Below are 15,587 nucleotides of genomic sequence, written 5' to 3' on the forward strand. Positions count from 1 at the left end.
TACGTTATCGGTCCGTTTCTAGCCTCGCGGCCCTAGGTCTCGCGTTCTTCCGCGTGAAATCCTAGCGTCATGGCAACCGATATTATTTATACAGCGATTTGTGTCTCGGGCAACCAGAAAGTTGTTGGCTTTAGCGTTAGCTAGGCAGTGTTGTAAAGCTGAGACGGTTATATACAGTGGGCATAACGGCGAGATAGCTTGATAAAAGTATATCGAAAGACAAGGACGGGATTTATTTTGACTTGACCCAGAAGTACCACAATGGAAACGCCCGATGGAGCAATATATAACCAAAGGCAACAGGCTGCAATGAACTTCAAGGCTTTTCTGTTGAAAAATAGCACAAAAACCAACCTCAACCTGTGAGTGCGTGTTGTCTTTAACACCCTTTGCAGGTGGCTTTGACCTTATCGTTTGCATCAATAATAACCAATTCTACATAAATTGGCTAACGATAGCGAATAACAGCATGATGGTATCGACAAATGTCGCATTCGTTAGCTGTCTCCTTCAGGTATGACCACCTAGCACGTCTGCTTACCAAAGTGATGGACGAGCGGCCGGAGAACGCCGTGGATGTGATCGAGGACATGAGCCGCGAGGTTAAGCGGAGCATGCTTCAGGCCCAGCAGAGCGCCCTGCGGGACAGCCCGGTCCCCACCGCCAGGCACCGGCTAGCACAACTACAGAAAAGCCTGTTTTCCCAACGGGCGGCGGACGACGGAGACCAAGGAGATGAGCTGGTGAGAAAACGCCTTTTGCTTTTCTGTTTATAGCTGGACACACACAACACCCGAGTACTGACTACTGTGGAACGACGTTCACATTTACGGCATTTTACTGACGCTGTGAAACCAAAGCCACTTACAATTTTGACTGCATACAACTTGAGCAATTGAGGGTTAAGGGTCTTGCTCAGGGGCCCAACAGTGGCAACCTGGCAGTGGTGAGGCTTGAACAAGCAACCTTCCAATTACAAGTCAAGGACCTTAACTACTGTGCTACCACTCGCCCACACACCTTATTTTTTGCCTTATTTATCATTTTTCTAGGTGGAGACACCTCTACCCAATGTGGCTGAGCTGAGTTTCTTCCTGGAACAGGCCGGCGTGGCCTTGGGCCGTGAGGAGATGCAGAGGATCTTTCTAGCCCTCAAGCAACTGGTAGACACGCAGCCTCTCCAACGCTGCCGCCTCTGGGGCAAAATCCTTGGCATCGAGGGAAACTACATAGTGGCTGAAGTGGAATACAGAGATGGGGAGGAGGAGGAAGAGGAGGAAGGAGCAGAGGAAGCACAGGAAGACGAGAGAGAGAGAGGCGCTCAAGAGGAAGATGGAGAGACTGTGGAAGTGGTGAGTGCCTGAGTTTTCAAGCATTCCTATTTATTAGGCATTCCTTCTTTAACGCTGAGCTTGTTGTTTGTTATTCACCTTAAGGAATATTATTCTGTAATTACTATGAATTATTTAGTAAATACACTGAAATGTACATAGACACAAAAGTGAGAAATGAGTCTGGACCCAGGAAATATCAAGAAATAGCCAATAATAGCAAATAATTAATTGTTGAGTACTTGCATAATTAAGAGATCTGTATTCAAATGTTACTTGATACTCTTATTTTAGGTTGATCCATTGCCCAAGTCAGCCTATAAACCGCCCCCAGCGGTTCCCAAAGAGCCCCAACATTCTGGCACAAACAAGTTCACGTATTTTGTGTGCCGGGAGCCAGGCCTGCCCTGGGTCCGCCTTCCTAATGTCACCCCAGCTCAGATCATAGTTGCACGGCAGATTCAGAAATTCTTCACCGGGCGGCTTGACGCACCCATTGTGAGCTACCCGCCGTTCCCGGGCAATGAGGCCAACTACCTGCGAGCCCAGATCGCCCGCATCTCAGCAGGCACCCAGATCAGCCCACTGGGCTTCTACCACTTTGGGGAGGAAGAGGAGGAGGAGGAGGAAGGAGCACGCGACAGCATAAAGGAGAATCTCGACTTTGAGGGCATCCCCGTGCAGGAGATGGCCGAGTCGTTGTCTACCTGGGTGCACCACACACAGCACATCCTCAAACAGGTAATGTGGCACTTCCAAGATCTGAAATGTGAATACTTCTGATCTTGGCAAGTCAGCCCTTTGTGGTCAACTGTTGAATAGGTTACATGAGGCAACTATAGGACTTTTTTTTCACCTGAATAAAAGGTTTCAATCTAAAACAACACATTTTTAAATGACTTTCCTCCCAAGCTGTTGCCTGTTCCCACGCTCTGATTACATTTGCAGTGTTTTATTTTACCTTTGTAAAATGTGCAGACAACCGCCACATCTTTTGAGCTGCCACCAATGCAGTATTGTAGGCTGAAGATGTTTTGCCCGGTCTTGCACATATGGCGTAACAGGTGCCCACGATTGGCTAGAATCACTCACGCAGAATGACTGTCATCCTTTTCACCCAAAGAAAGCAGTGCCAGTAGTGCTCTTGTGCACTCTTGGCCACAGGTGGCTGTGGCATCACTGAGCAATTGAACCCAGGATGCATACCTCTACACTGTCTGCTTCATTTCAGAGCCCGTAAGACAAACATTTTCAACAATGCTCCTTCGTGTGTGTGTGTGTGTGTGTGTGTGTGTGTGTGTGTGTCTTAGGGTCGTTGTACATGGGTCAACCTGGCTGAAAAGGCCGAGATGGATTTTGAAGAAGACGCTGAGGAAGAGGAAAAGAGGGAAGAGCCCGATGAGCCTGAACCGGAGATTGGACCGCCACTTCTCACTCCGCTGTCAGAGGACGCAGGTCAGTGGACCCAGAAGAATAGAACACAGAACATCTGGTGTCATCCAATAGGGCTGGCACGGGTCTGAGCAGTGAAGTCCCTGTTCAGTTCTGGCCCTGAGCAAGCACACCTTAGCCAACCCATTAAGGTCTTCAGGACAGACTGAGTATTAAAGGCAGGAGGGTTACATTAGTTCTGGAACCCAGTTTAAATCTTCATCCTACCACAGAGTAAAAGTCCAGACTGACCTGAACCGCTCAACCAGACTGAAGTAATATGAGTCTTCTTTGTTAGGAAACAAGTGCTTGGTTCAACACTGAACCTTCGTGTGTAAGACTGCAGTAAAAGCAAAATTTGCCCCTAAATGCTGATGTTTTTTGAAGATGATATGAAAGGGAACCAGTTACAAAGCAAAATGTATTGGGCTAACTGGTCTGCACTGGCTGTCATTGCTAACCATGCAGGCTTCTTTCATGAGTGTTTTTCTGATCACCTTTTTATGACAAGTTCCTTTTACCTGTATAAACATTCCCTATTCACATTAAGACCCCTTGTATTTTATGTTGTGACTATGAGCTGAATGTATGTTATGACATTTCAGAGCTAAATGACATCCCTCCTTGGAGCACCAGAATCTCCTCCCATCTCATTCCTCAGTTTGCCATTGCTGTGGTCCACTCCAACCTGTGGCCAGGCGCCAGTGCCTACGCCTGTGGCAAGTAAGACCCTCGTTTCTACATAGATGTCAACCAGTGGTTACAGCCCAGCATAATCCATACGTAACCCATGGTTCTCGACAGGAAGTTTGAGAACATCTACATTGGCTGGGGGTTGAAGTTCTCCGGTGAGGGCTACACCCCGGCTGTGCCGCCCCCTCCGCAGAGCGAGTACCCGAGCGGTCCCGAGGTGACGGAGGCCGTGGACCCCAGCGTGGAGGAGGAGCGGGCCCTGAAGGCTGCCCTGGAGGAGCAGCGGGCTGCTCAAGAGGAAAATGAAGGCCTGGAGATGGACGATGATGAAGAGGAGGATGACTGAGCAGGAGGGACTCGGATGCAGCAGAGGAAAATGGAAGCCCGTGATACAAGTGTGTTTTATTTTTACGTTTGTAACACAATTAAACTGTTCTCATTCAGTATAGATCAGTTTAATAAGTTCTTCTGAAAACCTTATCTACACTGATGGTATTTAGACAGTTACCATTTAATTTTCCGTTATCATCATGAGAGACTTGCAAGTAATGTGCTACTGCAGTTTGCCTTGCATGGAAGCGTTTTCTATAAATGAGCAGTGAGTTTGAGACATCTGAAACAGTCGAGTAAGCGTCACGTTTATTTAGCTTACAAAGCAGTTTTGTGATGGCACAGGTGTTAAGTGTATGTGCCCAAGCCCTGACCCATGCATACGTCTAGTCTTGCTGAACACCAGTTTTCTTTCCAACCAGGGATCTGGGTACTCGAAATGTCTTTATGCCATTTCATTCAGTGCTCCAGTGTCTGTCGCTGGTCGTCTTCTTCATACAATGGGGCTGCATCTACATCCCAGAAACAAAGCCAGTATACAGTGGACTAGCCTTCCCAGTCCTTAACCTGTTGTGCACTGTAGTAATATTTGTATTACATAGTGTGTCTGCACAAATTTGAGGAATTGAGTACCATCCCATAACTAAGTTACATGTGATGTGAACTGAGAGCAGCTGTGAGCAAGTCTTCCTTGAGCTCAAAAGACTTGGTAAGAGCATGAATATATTTAGATAATTTAGACAATTCATATGTCAATGTTCTTTTTGTAACTGACAACGTAAGAGAAATGGGTGAGGTTTAGTCACCGAACAATTTAACACTTCACCGTTTTCTGTGGGAAAATGCTTATTAATTACAAAAACGTTTAAATTAATTGCACAAAATTTTGGTCAGAAAAGCTAGTGACTCAAATTCATCATTTCCAGTAACTAGATAAATAGACAGTTTGTTTGATCCAGTTAAATACAGATGAATATGACTTTGCTGTCATCTTTGTAGAATGTGTACTACAAATACTACAGCGCTGGTATTAATTGTGAAATTAGTGTGTAATCCTGTTCAAAAACGAAAGTTAACCAAACTTCCTCAATAGAGGACAATAACAATTAGTACCATTTCAGTTCTTGTCAATAAAAAAAAAAAAGAAGCAATTTTCAAAATTGTAAAGCTTACATACTTTCCATTAGTTGATGGGAAAATGTTCATGCAATAGAACCCATGGCTACATCAGTAATATTAAATTACAAAATAAATTAGATCAAAATTATACAACAATAAATTAAATATATATTAATGCATTACTGCTATACACAGACATATCAAACATTAATGTGTGTATAATGCATGCTAAGAAGGATTATTCTACAGGAGTTCACAGTGCTATTGTTTGGATGAAAGACTTTGTTTTGAGGCCTGGACTTGAAAGAGGAAGCTGGGTCACTGAGATCTTTGTTAAAGAAAAGCAAAAATAAAAAGCTGAGGAACAGGCTTTGGGTTTAGGAGGAATATCTCAGCTGAAGTAAACGCGCACAGGAAGTCAGGATGAGAGTCCGCCGTGGGCTTTATAGAATATTAACGGAGATCACTCTCGTCCTCTTCCTTAATAGTCTTCTTGATTCTTAGTAGCATAGTGGTCTGCCATTGATCCAGCCTCGTGATTGAGTCAAACTCCTTCACCTAAAGGTCAAGCAAGATGCTCAACGTTTAGTCTTTTGATTAGTCAGAGAAACAGAGGACTAAAACAATGAGGGGTTTATTAGTATGGGACACAGAGTATGGACTCTTCAAAATGTCACACGCTTGTTTTTCTTTCCAAACAGGTAATGGAACAAGAGCTTACAGCATCGGTGTATGCGGCTACATCCTGCTCCTCATGTGCATCAAGAAGTTTCTGTTAAACAAAAAAATTAAGTAATACTGAGGTAGCTGCAGCTCAGACATTTTAAGGAAAATTACATTTAAGCCTTTGCTCTCATATTGGATGTATAGAAATGTTTTAATTTTATGTAATTTCTTAATAGCTTTTTTCATGTAACAACCCTTGACAGTATCACAGTTTCTAAATGTCCTTAGCCCTATCAAACAAATATCAATTATAAAACCAAGAAAAAAAGACCAACCTTTATGAGTTTGCATTCCCTGGCATCCGAGAACGCCGGAAACATTTCCTCATATCTTTGAACGGCAAGCTAGAGGAGAGTGAAACGAGAAATAAAACAATGAAGGGATCACTCGTGGCAGTATGAGGCTGACTGTGATGTTACCGTTAACACATCATTCATGAGAACAACGGTCACCTTGGCGTTCAGCATATCAACACAGAAGTGGCACAGTGCAGCCCTGAAGAAGTGATCCTTGGCTCCGTACTTCAGCAAGGTGGTGTCCATGCAATACGTCCCGACCTGAACAGATTCAACATGGAAGATACTGAAATGAACCGTTAACCTAAAATAATAGATGCTTAATGATTCGGTTTTCTGCATATTCCAATACACACCTGCTCATAAATTTCAATGGCTTTCTGGTACTGTTCTAGTTGGGCGGCATATGTAGCCACTTTAAGAAGACATTTGTTGGCTGCACTGCAGAAAAAAGATAAAACTGTTTTGCTATAAAACATCTTGGACAAATGTTTGGGTTACGTGATTTTGGGTGGGGGTAGTGGAATACAGAATTACCTGGTAGACTCCTCGCCTTTGTAATAATCAGCAGCTTGTTCATAGTGGGCAACTGCCTATGAAGACACACATACACACGCACAAAGAACTGGACGTAAGAAAATATATCAATCCATGAGAAGTGCATTAGCTGCAGCATTCACAAGGACCAGTGACACTATTACAGGGTAAGCCATACTGAGCGTCTGCTGTACTACTGAGATGAACATAACTCACTGTGAAAATACTTGTTTAAATGACTCACTCACTTTATCAATGTCCACTAATTCGGATTCATAGATCTCAGCTACAGAGATGTGGTGTTTTGCTGCAATGGTGAAACGTCCCTGTGGAAGCAAACGCGGGTACGTCAAAATTACACCAAGTAAACACGGACCTACAAATTAAATTTCCATCCTAAAGCTAATTTATATATCGATTACCCCTTGTCAACAAGATTTTTCAATACAAGAAATGTGCTGATATTTCATTCTCACCATGTCCGTGTAGATATCAATGGCACGAGTGAGACACTGGATGGCCTCTAGGGTAAATAGATGAAAGGGCTATTTCACCACTCCCCGAGAACCAGTCTTCTCAACAAGCGAAACACGGAGTTTGAGAGAAGACACGTTACCTTGAGGATCTGTTTTTTTGTAGGCGTTGCCAGCATCAATGAAGTGAACGGCAGCGTCGTGCTTGCTTTGCATTCGCAAGCGTAGCTTGGCCGCTTTGCGGAACGCGTCTCCCGCCGCTGGAAGAAAGTGCCAGGCAATGTCACGCAAAATGTCGATGTTAACGAGTCTTACAGGCTCTATTATTCCACATACCGTGCCAGTTCTTTGCCATCTTGAACATATTAGCCGCCCTTACGTACATATCACAAGCCTCTTCAGCCTTGGAGGAGCTTCTAGAAGAAAAACATTATTTGCCATACAATTTTAGCTGCATTTATTGAACATCACCGATTTTAAAGCATTGCTGAAAATAGGTTTCTTGATAATATATGATTGACTGCACCGATCTGCTTCCGTAGTTATTATGCATTTTATAACGTTTTGTATTGAATTACGACATACCTATGAATTAGAATGAGCTGAAAGTGGCGTTTCAACTATCGTTACCTGATTCAGTGGTAGCCACTACGCTAACCAGAAATCTGATTACAATTACAAATTATAATCCAGCGATGACTTTACCCAAAAAAGGTGCCAAAGAGCGACCCCGACGTTTTCATCTTCTTGTCGGCTTCCGCAGTCAGAGCCCAGGCTTCTCTCTCTCGTCCCGAACCGTCCATTTGATCCGCCTGATCCGGAGCTTGTTTACCTGTTTACCAACGAACGCGCCCGACCCGCGCGCAGCTCACGTGAGTCTCGAGCTTCGCGTTCGCTTGACGATCGACGTCGCGCGGAAGCCGGAAGTAGAGTTGCAATGACGTGAACACATCTGGGACGCGGACAAAATTGAGCTTCCCGGGACGAAATGTCCGAAGTAAAGCCGATGACACGGTCGTAAGTTAGAGTGTGGCGTCGCCGCGTTTTTAACCGAGCTACAGCGATGGATGCCGTGCGAAGAGCCCGTTGTCCGTGCTGATTTGAGGTTTTCGGACGCTCCGTTATTGTTTACGTCTTGTAATTTGTAATCCTACTCTAACAGCAACCATTTCCAGTGTAGAGGTCGCAAATGTGAAAGGAGGCCGTTTTGTAATTCTGCGATGTTGTAAACTTCGCAGTAACGGTATTACTTGTTTTTGTGCATTCTCTTGTTGGGGTAGAAATGCGCCTGCAGCTGTCTTCGACATGCCCGGGCTACGGTTATGCGGCCGTGTGGTCTTTGTGGGAACGACATGAGAGTTCTTACGGATCACCACGACGGGTTTAGCCCGGAAGAAGATTGAGGTAAAGTGAACTGAATTACGATAAAATATATGTTTTAGAATTACACAAGGTTGCTCTACATTAACGACCTCGTTACATTGTGGATTTGCCTTCATATTTATACTTAAAACACAAATGATTCATTCAGTTACTGGTAGAACTTTAAAAAAAATAGTTTGGCATGGCTGCCCTAAGTGTGGTCAGTGACTCTAAGATTACACATTTAAACAAAGTTAACTTTGTTTTTCTTCTTGTGAAACTACAGTCTGATCCACAGGGATGGAGGCTCGAAGGCGGCCTGGTACTCTAAGCACTCCGAACCTGAGGAGAAGAATGGACCGTATTTTACCCTTTTCTGAACGCCGAACGTCCAAAGTGTGGGACCACTACACCCAGCTTAGTATGTATAGAGTCGAGTGTAATCACTGCAAGAGGCAGCTGTCTTTTCACAACAGCACCACATCAATGAGAGAGCACCTGGGACGGAAGCACAGCATCCGCGATGGGGCGGTCCCTCCTCCCAACACGGCTGACGTCCCGAACCCCTCCGCACTGCATCCCCAGATGGTCCAGTCCACTTTACTCAGTGGCAGATTTGCAGCGTCCGCCGTGGGAGCTGACGCTCCGCCAGGCGCGTTTCAGCCCGTGGTGCCTGTTGTCGTCAAAGAGGAGCAGCACGAGGAAGCGTCAGTCGAGGCCGCTGAGGCAAAACACACGTGCACTACGTATCCCCCTAGCACCGCTGGTGCAGGCAGCACCTCAAATGCCAACTCCATTCCCAACCCAGACATGGATCCGTCGTACGGGTTTTCTCCAGAGGAGATCAACAGCACGCTGAGCAGCAGTGGTGGCAGCAGCAATAACAGCGGCACCAGGGGTTGCAGTGACAAGCGGGCAGGTGTGTTTACAGAGCTGATCTTGGAGATGGTGTTCAGGGACCTGCAGCCATTGTCCGTGGTGGAAGAAAGAGGCTTCAGACTGTTGCTTAGTTGCCTTGAGCCCAACTATCCAGTACCCTCGCCGTCCTTGCTCGGGAGCCTTCTGTGGCATCGCTACCACGTTCTCAAACAGTGTCTGCGGCAGCACCTTGAAACCAGCCTGGCCCCTCGCTGTCTGGCTCTCTGCGCCGAACACTGGCGATCTGTGGAGGGCTGTGGGGTTGAAGGTAGCGGCCAGTTCTACCTCACGGTCAGTTCGCATTTTGTCGACTCCAACTGGCGCCTGGCCCGCTGTGTTCTAGAGACTCGTCCGATACCAGAACACAAAGGCGGCACCACCGAAGCTGGCCCTGTGAAGTTTGCGGACACTTTAAAAGCAGTTCTCTCGGAATTCCACATTCCTGAGAATTACGTGTTCTGCATCGTTTATGACACTCCCTCGGAATATCAACAGGTATTTCCCGGACCCAGTCGCGCGCCCGTTCTGTCCCTTCCGGACAGCTGGGAGCCGCTTCTTTGTGCAGGGGAGGCTCTCAAAATTTGCATCCAGGAGGGTCTTAATATAGAGACTGTCAGACAGGCGCTCACAGACGCCCGTGGGATCATCCTGCACTTCCAGCACGACAGCGACGCGGCGGCAGCTCTGAACCAGAAAGCCGAGGCCGCCAACAAGGGCTCAGCCCGCCTTGTCCTGGATGACCCAGGCCGATGGGCCACCGCTATCGACATGTGCGAGAGCCTGTTGGAGCTTAAGTGGGTGGTCAGTTCTGTGCTTGAGGAGCAAAAAGCCGCGCCCAATTTGGCTGACCACCAATGGCGGTTGTTGCACGAACTTGTACCGGTGCTAAGGACCGTGCGCATCGCCGCGTCCTTCCTGAGCGAAGACATCAACGCTGCCGTTTCTGCCTTGATGCCGTGCCTGCAGGGTGTGTCCCGCCTCCTCGGGCAGAACATGGCCGAGTGCGGCTGCCCGCTGGTCAGGGGGGTCATGGAGAAGATCCGCTCCGGGATGGAGAAGCGCTGGAGGCTGAGCGATGAGGAGGCGCTGCTCGGCTGCCCTGCTGTGCTGGCCTCGTTCCTGGATCCCAGATTCAAGGAGATGCGGTTCCTCAGCCCGCATGCCCGCAGCAAGCTACACGACAAGGTCAAAGAGCTGCTGTCTGTTCAGGCTTACGCAGAGGATGGGGCGGCAGGCCAGGAAGCGGACAGAGGCTTGGAAATAGGAGAGAATGAGGTTGGAGGGAATGCTCCGGGTTTGGGCTTGGATGACCCATTGCCCATCCCCACGGTGGCCTCCTTGGACTCGCCCGAGTCCTGCGCGTCAGCGGAAGAGGGCGACAGCATTGAGCTTCAGCAGAATGGGACCGTCGTGCCCGTCTCCTCTCCAGAACAGGTCAACGAGAGTACGCACACGGGATCCTCCCCTTCCAAAGTCGGCGGCGGTGGCCGCAAAAGATCGGCCGGCATGGCTGGCCTGACGTCTCCGCTTCGAAGCGACCGGCAGCTCTCTGCCCGAATGCGGATGAGCCCCCTTCCTCAAAGCATGTACGACATTCTCCTCGGAGAGGATCCTACCGAGCGCATGCCTGAGATCCAACAGCAGCTGGAGAACTACATAGCAGAGCCGCTGTGCAAACGTAGCCTTTCGCCACTACACTGGTGGCGCAATAAAGAACATCGCTTCCCCGCCGTGGCTCGACTCGCGCGCAAGTTTCTGGCCATCCCAGCGACAGCTATCCCAGCTGACCGGGCCTTTGCCCCAAGAGAGTGTCCTGTGGCCCACAGGAGAGCCATGTTGGGACCCAAGCACCTCGACCACATCTTGTTTCTTCATCAGAACTGTGATTATGTGGAGCAGCTTAAAGGCAGTCCCTCAGGCCATGGAGAGAGTGACCATAACAGTAGTGTTAGTGGGAACCAAAGCAGGGACAGCCTCTATCAGACCTTGGTGTCCTACGACAGTAAGGTTTGAGTGAAGATCATTCTTTATGGACAGGTGCTTCTGGCACACAAGCCTACGAGAGTTAAAGTTCTCAAACGTAAGATGATCAGAGTTTTGAAGTGGACACTTTCCGCAACCTTATTTTTCACACAAGTATCAGAATATGCTCCTTGGGGTCTGTGATTAAAAGCCCTGACTAGTCAATAAGTATTCATGTAATATTTACAAGTTTTCAATTTAACAGTTGAGCAGCTATTTAAGATTATATTTACAACAATCACAGAAATGTCATTACTAGTTTCAAACACCTAATTGCTATTCCGTCTAAGGAAATTATGACACTACTTTTTTTTAGTGTTTGGGCTCTGGGAGTTCTGGAGAACAATCGTGTGTCTCTGATGTATTCATTATGTTGAATGGATGATTTTATGTGCCTGTTAAATATTGCATAAGTGTTAAATTACAGGGTAAAAGCCTAGATATACTGTTACTTAAGAATAACTGTCTCTGAAGCATTGTTGATGATTACAGGTAAGCTATTGCCAAGTTCATGCATGCATTTCAACAGTTATTGTTTCTTCCATGCACATAGTAATGGGAAAATGACATTCTGTAACTTGACATAACTAATACTTTATCTTCCCTAAATGTGGCAGTAGATTTTAAGGTGTAATCCATTACTGCATGTCAAATTAACGTGAGTGAAAACCATTTCAACCAGAAAATAAACTTTTACTGTCAAGTCATCCAAGAAATATTCAACAAGGTGTTTTTATTTCAAACAAACCGAAACTCTAAGTTGACCGTTTTTTTCTTCAGAATACAAAGATGAGTTATAAATTGATAACATGCCTTGGACTGTGGATTAATAAAGTCATCAAATTAACAAAACAGACATTTACAACCAGCTGATTACTTGTAAATGTTTTAGGAACGTATTTTAACTTAAACAATTTTAAAAATAAAGATTTAAAGTACATTACACAAAACATTCATTACAGAAGTAGAAAAACCTGGTGTAAGCAATGAGGGATTAAAACAAATATTTCTTCTTGATTGCCGAATAAGAATGTCAAGAACTTGAATCTTTGAACATAAACATTTTTTAAAAACAGGTAATTTTCCCAATCCACATTGATCCCAATGTTATGACATATGACTTTTCTAAATAATGTCTTTTACAATGAAGTTTTAAATATACTTTGTGTTTTATGAAAACATATTTTCATATATGACTAATTTATACGAAAATCCAAGTGATTTTCTCTAAAGAGTTATTTGCAACCTGCTAAAACCTCAAATTTAGGGCCACTAACTTCTTCCACGTCCATCTGAGATACCTGACTGATCATGTTCCCTACTGAGGCCTGATTCGTATAGGGTCAGACGGTGATGAAATTCTTTAATTCACTTAAGCAGACGAGGGAACATCCTTCAGACATCCGCAAGGCTCTAGCTGACCTGTGGCCTGTCCTCTCCTTGACCTTGGCTGTGGTCTCCACTGAGCCAGCTGTTCAACGAGGAGCTCACTCTCTCCTGGTGTCTGTGCGTCTTCATGTGGGCATTACGACTCTTTACTTTACGAAAACCCCTGAAGGACATAAATGCCACACAAAAACATTTCTGGTAACTCCTAACATTGTCACTCATCACCGTATCACGTATGACTTTAGATGTTTATACTACGTGGCCTCCAGGAGTGAATTTGCCAGGCCAAAGCCGTCTTTTCCACAGCTCCAAGTCAAATACTAGGTTCCTAACCTGCCACACTCCTTGCAGGTAAACTCTCCTTTATCAGTGGGCTGACTTCCATTTGGTCTACTCAGAGATCTGGGCCCGGTCCTATTCTCAGCATGCTCCTCTGGGGCACTGAGGGTCTCAGCCTACAACCCAACCAAGTAAGTGCTAAGTGCTGCTTTGTAGCCTCTGGCATAAGTGTTTATGCACACACCTTCGCAGTGTAAACCAGTAGTTTGGGCTTTTCCTGACAGGCCTGAGCAAAGGTCAGTTTGCACGTTTTACGCCACTAGGTTATCACTGTGGGTACATAAAGCATTTGTACATCTGGCTTGTGTGAAGATGCCTACTGAGAGCTCGACAGTTCCCTTGTTTTGATCCGCTCCTCGGGTCCGCGGCTTGAACTTCCTCATCTTCTTCATGGAATAGTAGTACTCCACGCACTGCGCCACCGATTTGGTCTGTAACTGCCAGGAGAGGTTCCATTACTCTGGATAATATAGCAGCTGGACTGCGAGCTCTGAGTCTGACTGGCTTACCACACTATGGATTAGCTGAAAGTCCTTGCTGTGGTTGAACAGAGCCTTCCGGAACAGCCTCATCTCCTGGGCACTCCAGCGGTGTGACCCTACAGTTTAAAGGAAAACATTTCTGGTGAGAGACAAATATTTGTTAGCTACATTAGCTTCGTAGCTCCAGTACAAAATTATGGGGAAACAAGTTGGACACTAAACATGTTGTGAATGATAGGCTACATTTGGGCTTAGAGGCAAAACTGAGTATTCATCAAACAATTTCCTTCAGAGGACAGCGGCAGGGATGCTAGATTTTAAAAGTTTCAGAATTCCACAAAACATTGTCTTGCAGCCTGATAAAACACTGTCCTACAGCCTGATAAAAAACTGTTCTACAGCCTGATAAAACACTGTCCCACAGCCTGTTAAAACACTGTCCCACAGCCTGTTAAAACACTGTCCCACGGCCTGTTAAAACACTGTCCCACGGCCTGTTAAAACACTGTCCTACGGCCTGATAAAACACTGTCCTACGGCCTAATAAAAAACTGTTCTACGGCCTGATAAAACACTGTCCCACGGCCTATTAAAACACTGTCCTACAGCCTGATAAAACACTGTCCTACAGCCTGATAAAACACTGTCCTACAGCCTGATAAAACACTGTCCTACAGCCTGTTAAAACACTGTCCCACAGCCTGATAAAACACTGTCCCACAGCCTGATAAAACACTGTCCCACAGCCTGATAAAACACTGTCCCACAGCCTGATAAAACACTGGCAGCATGGACCCAACAGCCAAACATCCCATCAGGTATACCTGCATAGTGGTAGTCACTTAGTGGATGGGAGGAGGTCCGATAATCTCCTCTCACTAAGAGCAAATCTAGTGCGGCCTGGTTAAAATAAAAATAAATAAATAAATAAATAATTCGGATGCATCATTCATAACTTGCTAGCACAAGAAGCTGAGTGGATGAGAAGGGCTCACTAGTATGTCTCCCTGGACTTCATACAGACAGTGAAGGGCAAGTTCAATGTTGGTGCCCCCTCCTGGTAGCACACTGGAACAGCACAAGTCCAGAAACTCTGTGACTACGGCACAAAAAAAGATAGACACCATCTCAGCTACTACTGCAGCTCTCTCAACATGACACCGATTGACTGTTATCAGCATAACAGGATATCAGGATGAGATACTTCTCTTGAGCTGTTTAAAATGATAGCTATTAAAATAATTTTACTGAACATGATATAATTAACTTTCAATTCCCCAGTGACCATTACGAATAATAGCTGAGCAAATCTGAATAACTTAAGTCGGGATGGTTTTGTAATGTGTGTGTAAGTGCGACACGAACCCCTGTGTTGCATGTCTGGATTATTGGGGAGGTCCCGCCATGGAGCACAAACGAGCTGAGCAGGGTGTTCGTCATACAGCATCAGCAGAGGGTTACGTAGTGGGGGGATCTCTGCCTGGAAATGGCCTCCCACGTTGATCCTTCTGCTCAGACAAATACACAGTGTGTAAACAACCATATGGACAACAAATATGAAACATGTCCAAGGAGCTTCCCCATTTTGTTGGAATTCATGTGAAACCCATTACGTTGACTATAATAACAGTAAACTCTAATGATGACAGAGGCGACTTACGGCTCTGTATTCATTATCCTGTTGTCCGTTCTCAAAGAGATCCCATCTTTCCCATCTAGAAGGAAAGGACAGCAGAACTGAAGGATATTTTAGTCCCACTACGTGAGTATGCATGGAGCTGCCATCTGAGGGCTCACACTGGCATATTCCTGATGTAAGTGTAGATGACGCTTTTATTAAGTGACTTCTTTACAATGCAAACCACACAGTTCAACTATGGCACCGCTAGAAGGGCCTCACGCGGGTTGTCACCCACCCAGGACGGCGGTGTAGATGCCCGGCGGTGGAGGCAGGAATGGTTGGTGCTTGGTCAGGGTTCTGAAGTACAGTCCTGTCCCCGGTCGCAAGGGGCTCAGCATGGGGGGCGGAGTGTAGGTGGGTAGGTGGAAGCCAGAGGTCAGCAGGTGGTCGGCTAGGTAGCCCGGGGAGCGCAGCTGGCTGAGGTAGCCCCCTGCAGCCCGACAACCCTGCCCTCCCGC

The 15,587-nt window shown here is 46.1% G+C and overlaps 3 protein-coding genes across 9 annotated transcripts; 2 read left to right on the forward strand and 1 right to left on the reverse strand.

Moving 5' to 3' along the window:
* Positions 1–8: 8 nt before the first annotated feature.
* Positions 9–5,691, forward strand: rsph4a (radial spoke head component 4A). Of its 2 annotated transcripts, none has more exons than XM_027004290.2 (8): positions 9–362; positions 515–743; positions 1,053–1,352; positions 1,626–2,072; positions 2,642–2,786; positions 3,368–3,485; positions 3,567–3,850; positions 5,606–5,691. In XM_027004290.2, exons 1-7 carry the CDS (start codon positions 262–264, stop codon positions 3,799–3,801), a joined length of 1,575 nt encoding a protein of 524 aa, XP_026860091.2. In that variant the 5' UTR covers positions 9–261; the 3' UTR covers positions 3,802–3,850; positions 5,606–5,691. The 2 variants fall into 2 exon arrangements, with proteins under 2 accessions (XP_026860091.2, XP_026860092.2); XM_027004291.2 differs by having other exon boundaries at positions 274–362; positions 502–743.
* Positions 4,070–7,839, reverse strand: napaa (N-ethylmaleimide-sensitive factor attachment protein, alpha a). Of its 3 annotated transcripts, none has more exons than XM_027004293.2 (11): positions 7,642–7,839; positions 7,273–7,349; positions 7,080–7,196; positions 6,940–6,986; positions 6,712–6,789; positions 6,464–6,519; positions 6,283–6,367; positions 6,083–6,187; positions 5,906–5,974; positions 5,626–5,676; positions 4,070–5,462 (listed from the first exon to the last, which is right to left on the reverse strand). In XM_027004293.2, the coding sequence occupies exons 1-11, from the start codon at positions 7,737–7,739 to the stop codon at positions 5,358–5,360; spliced, it is 888 nt and encodes a 295-aa protein (XP_026860094.2). In that variant the 5' UTR covers positions 7,740–7,839; the 3' UTR covers positions 4,070–5,357. The 3 variants fall into 3 exon arrangements, with proteins under 3 accessions (XP_026860094.2, XP_026860095.2, XP_026860093.2); XM_027004294.2 differs by having other exon boundaries at positions 4,070–4,297; positions 7,273–7,352; XM_027004292.2 differs by having other exon boundaries at positions 7,273–7,352; positions 7,642–7,837.
* A 28-nt stretch (positions 7,840–7,867) lies between these two features.
* Positions 7,868–11,945, forward strand: si:dkeyp-117b8.4 (zinc finger BED domain-containing protein 1). Of its 4 annotated transcripts, none has more exons than XM_035527692.1 (3): positions 7,868–7,953; positions 8,217–8,340; positions 8,585–11,945. In XM_035527692.1, exon 3 carries the CDS (start codon positions 8,599–8,601, stop codon positions 11,227–11,229), a length of 2,631 nt encoding a protein of 876 aa, XP_035383585.1. In that variant the 5' UTR covers positions 7,868–7,953; positions 8,217–8,340; positions 8,585–8,598; the 3' UTR covers positions 11,230–11,945. The 4 variants fall into 4 exon arrangements, with proteins under 4 accessions (XP_035383585.1, XP_035383586.1, XP_035383584.1 ...); XM_035527691.1 differs by having other exon boundaries at positions 7,880–8,073; XM_035527690.1 differs by having other exon boundaries at positions 7,880–8,041.
* The last annotated feature ends 3,642 nt before the right edge of the window (positions 11,946–15,587 follow it).

This window comes from Electrophorus electricus, chromosome 6, assembly GCF_013358815.1.
Source record: "Electrophorus electricus isolate fEleEle1 chromosome 6, fEleEle1.pri, whole genome shotgun sequence".
Taxonomy (NCBI): Eukaryota; Metazoa; Chordata; class Actinopteri; order Gymnotiformes; family Gymnotidae; genus Electrophorus; species Electrophorus electricus.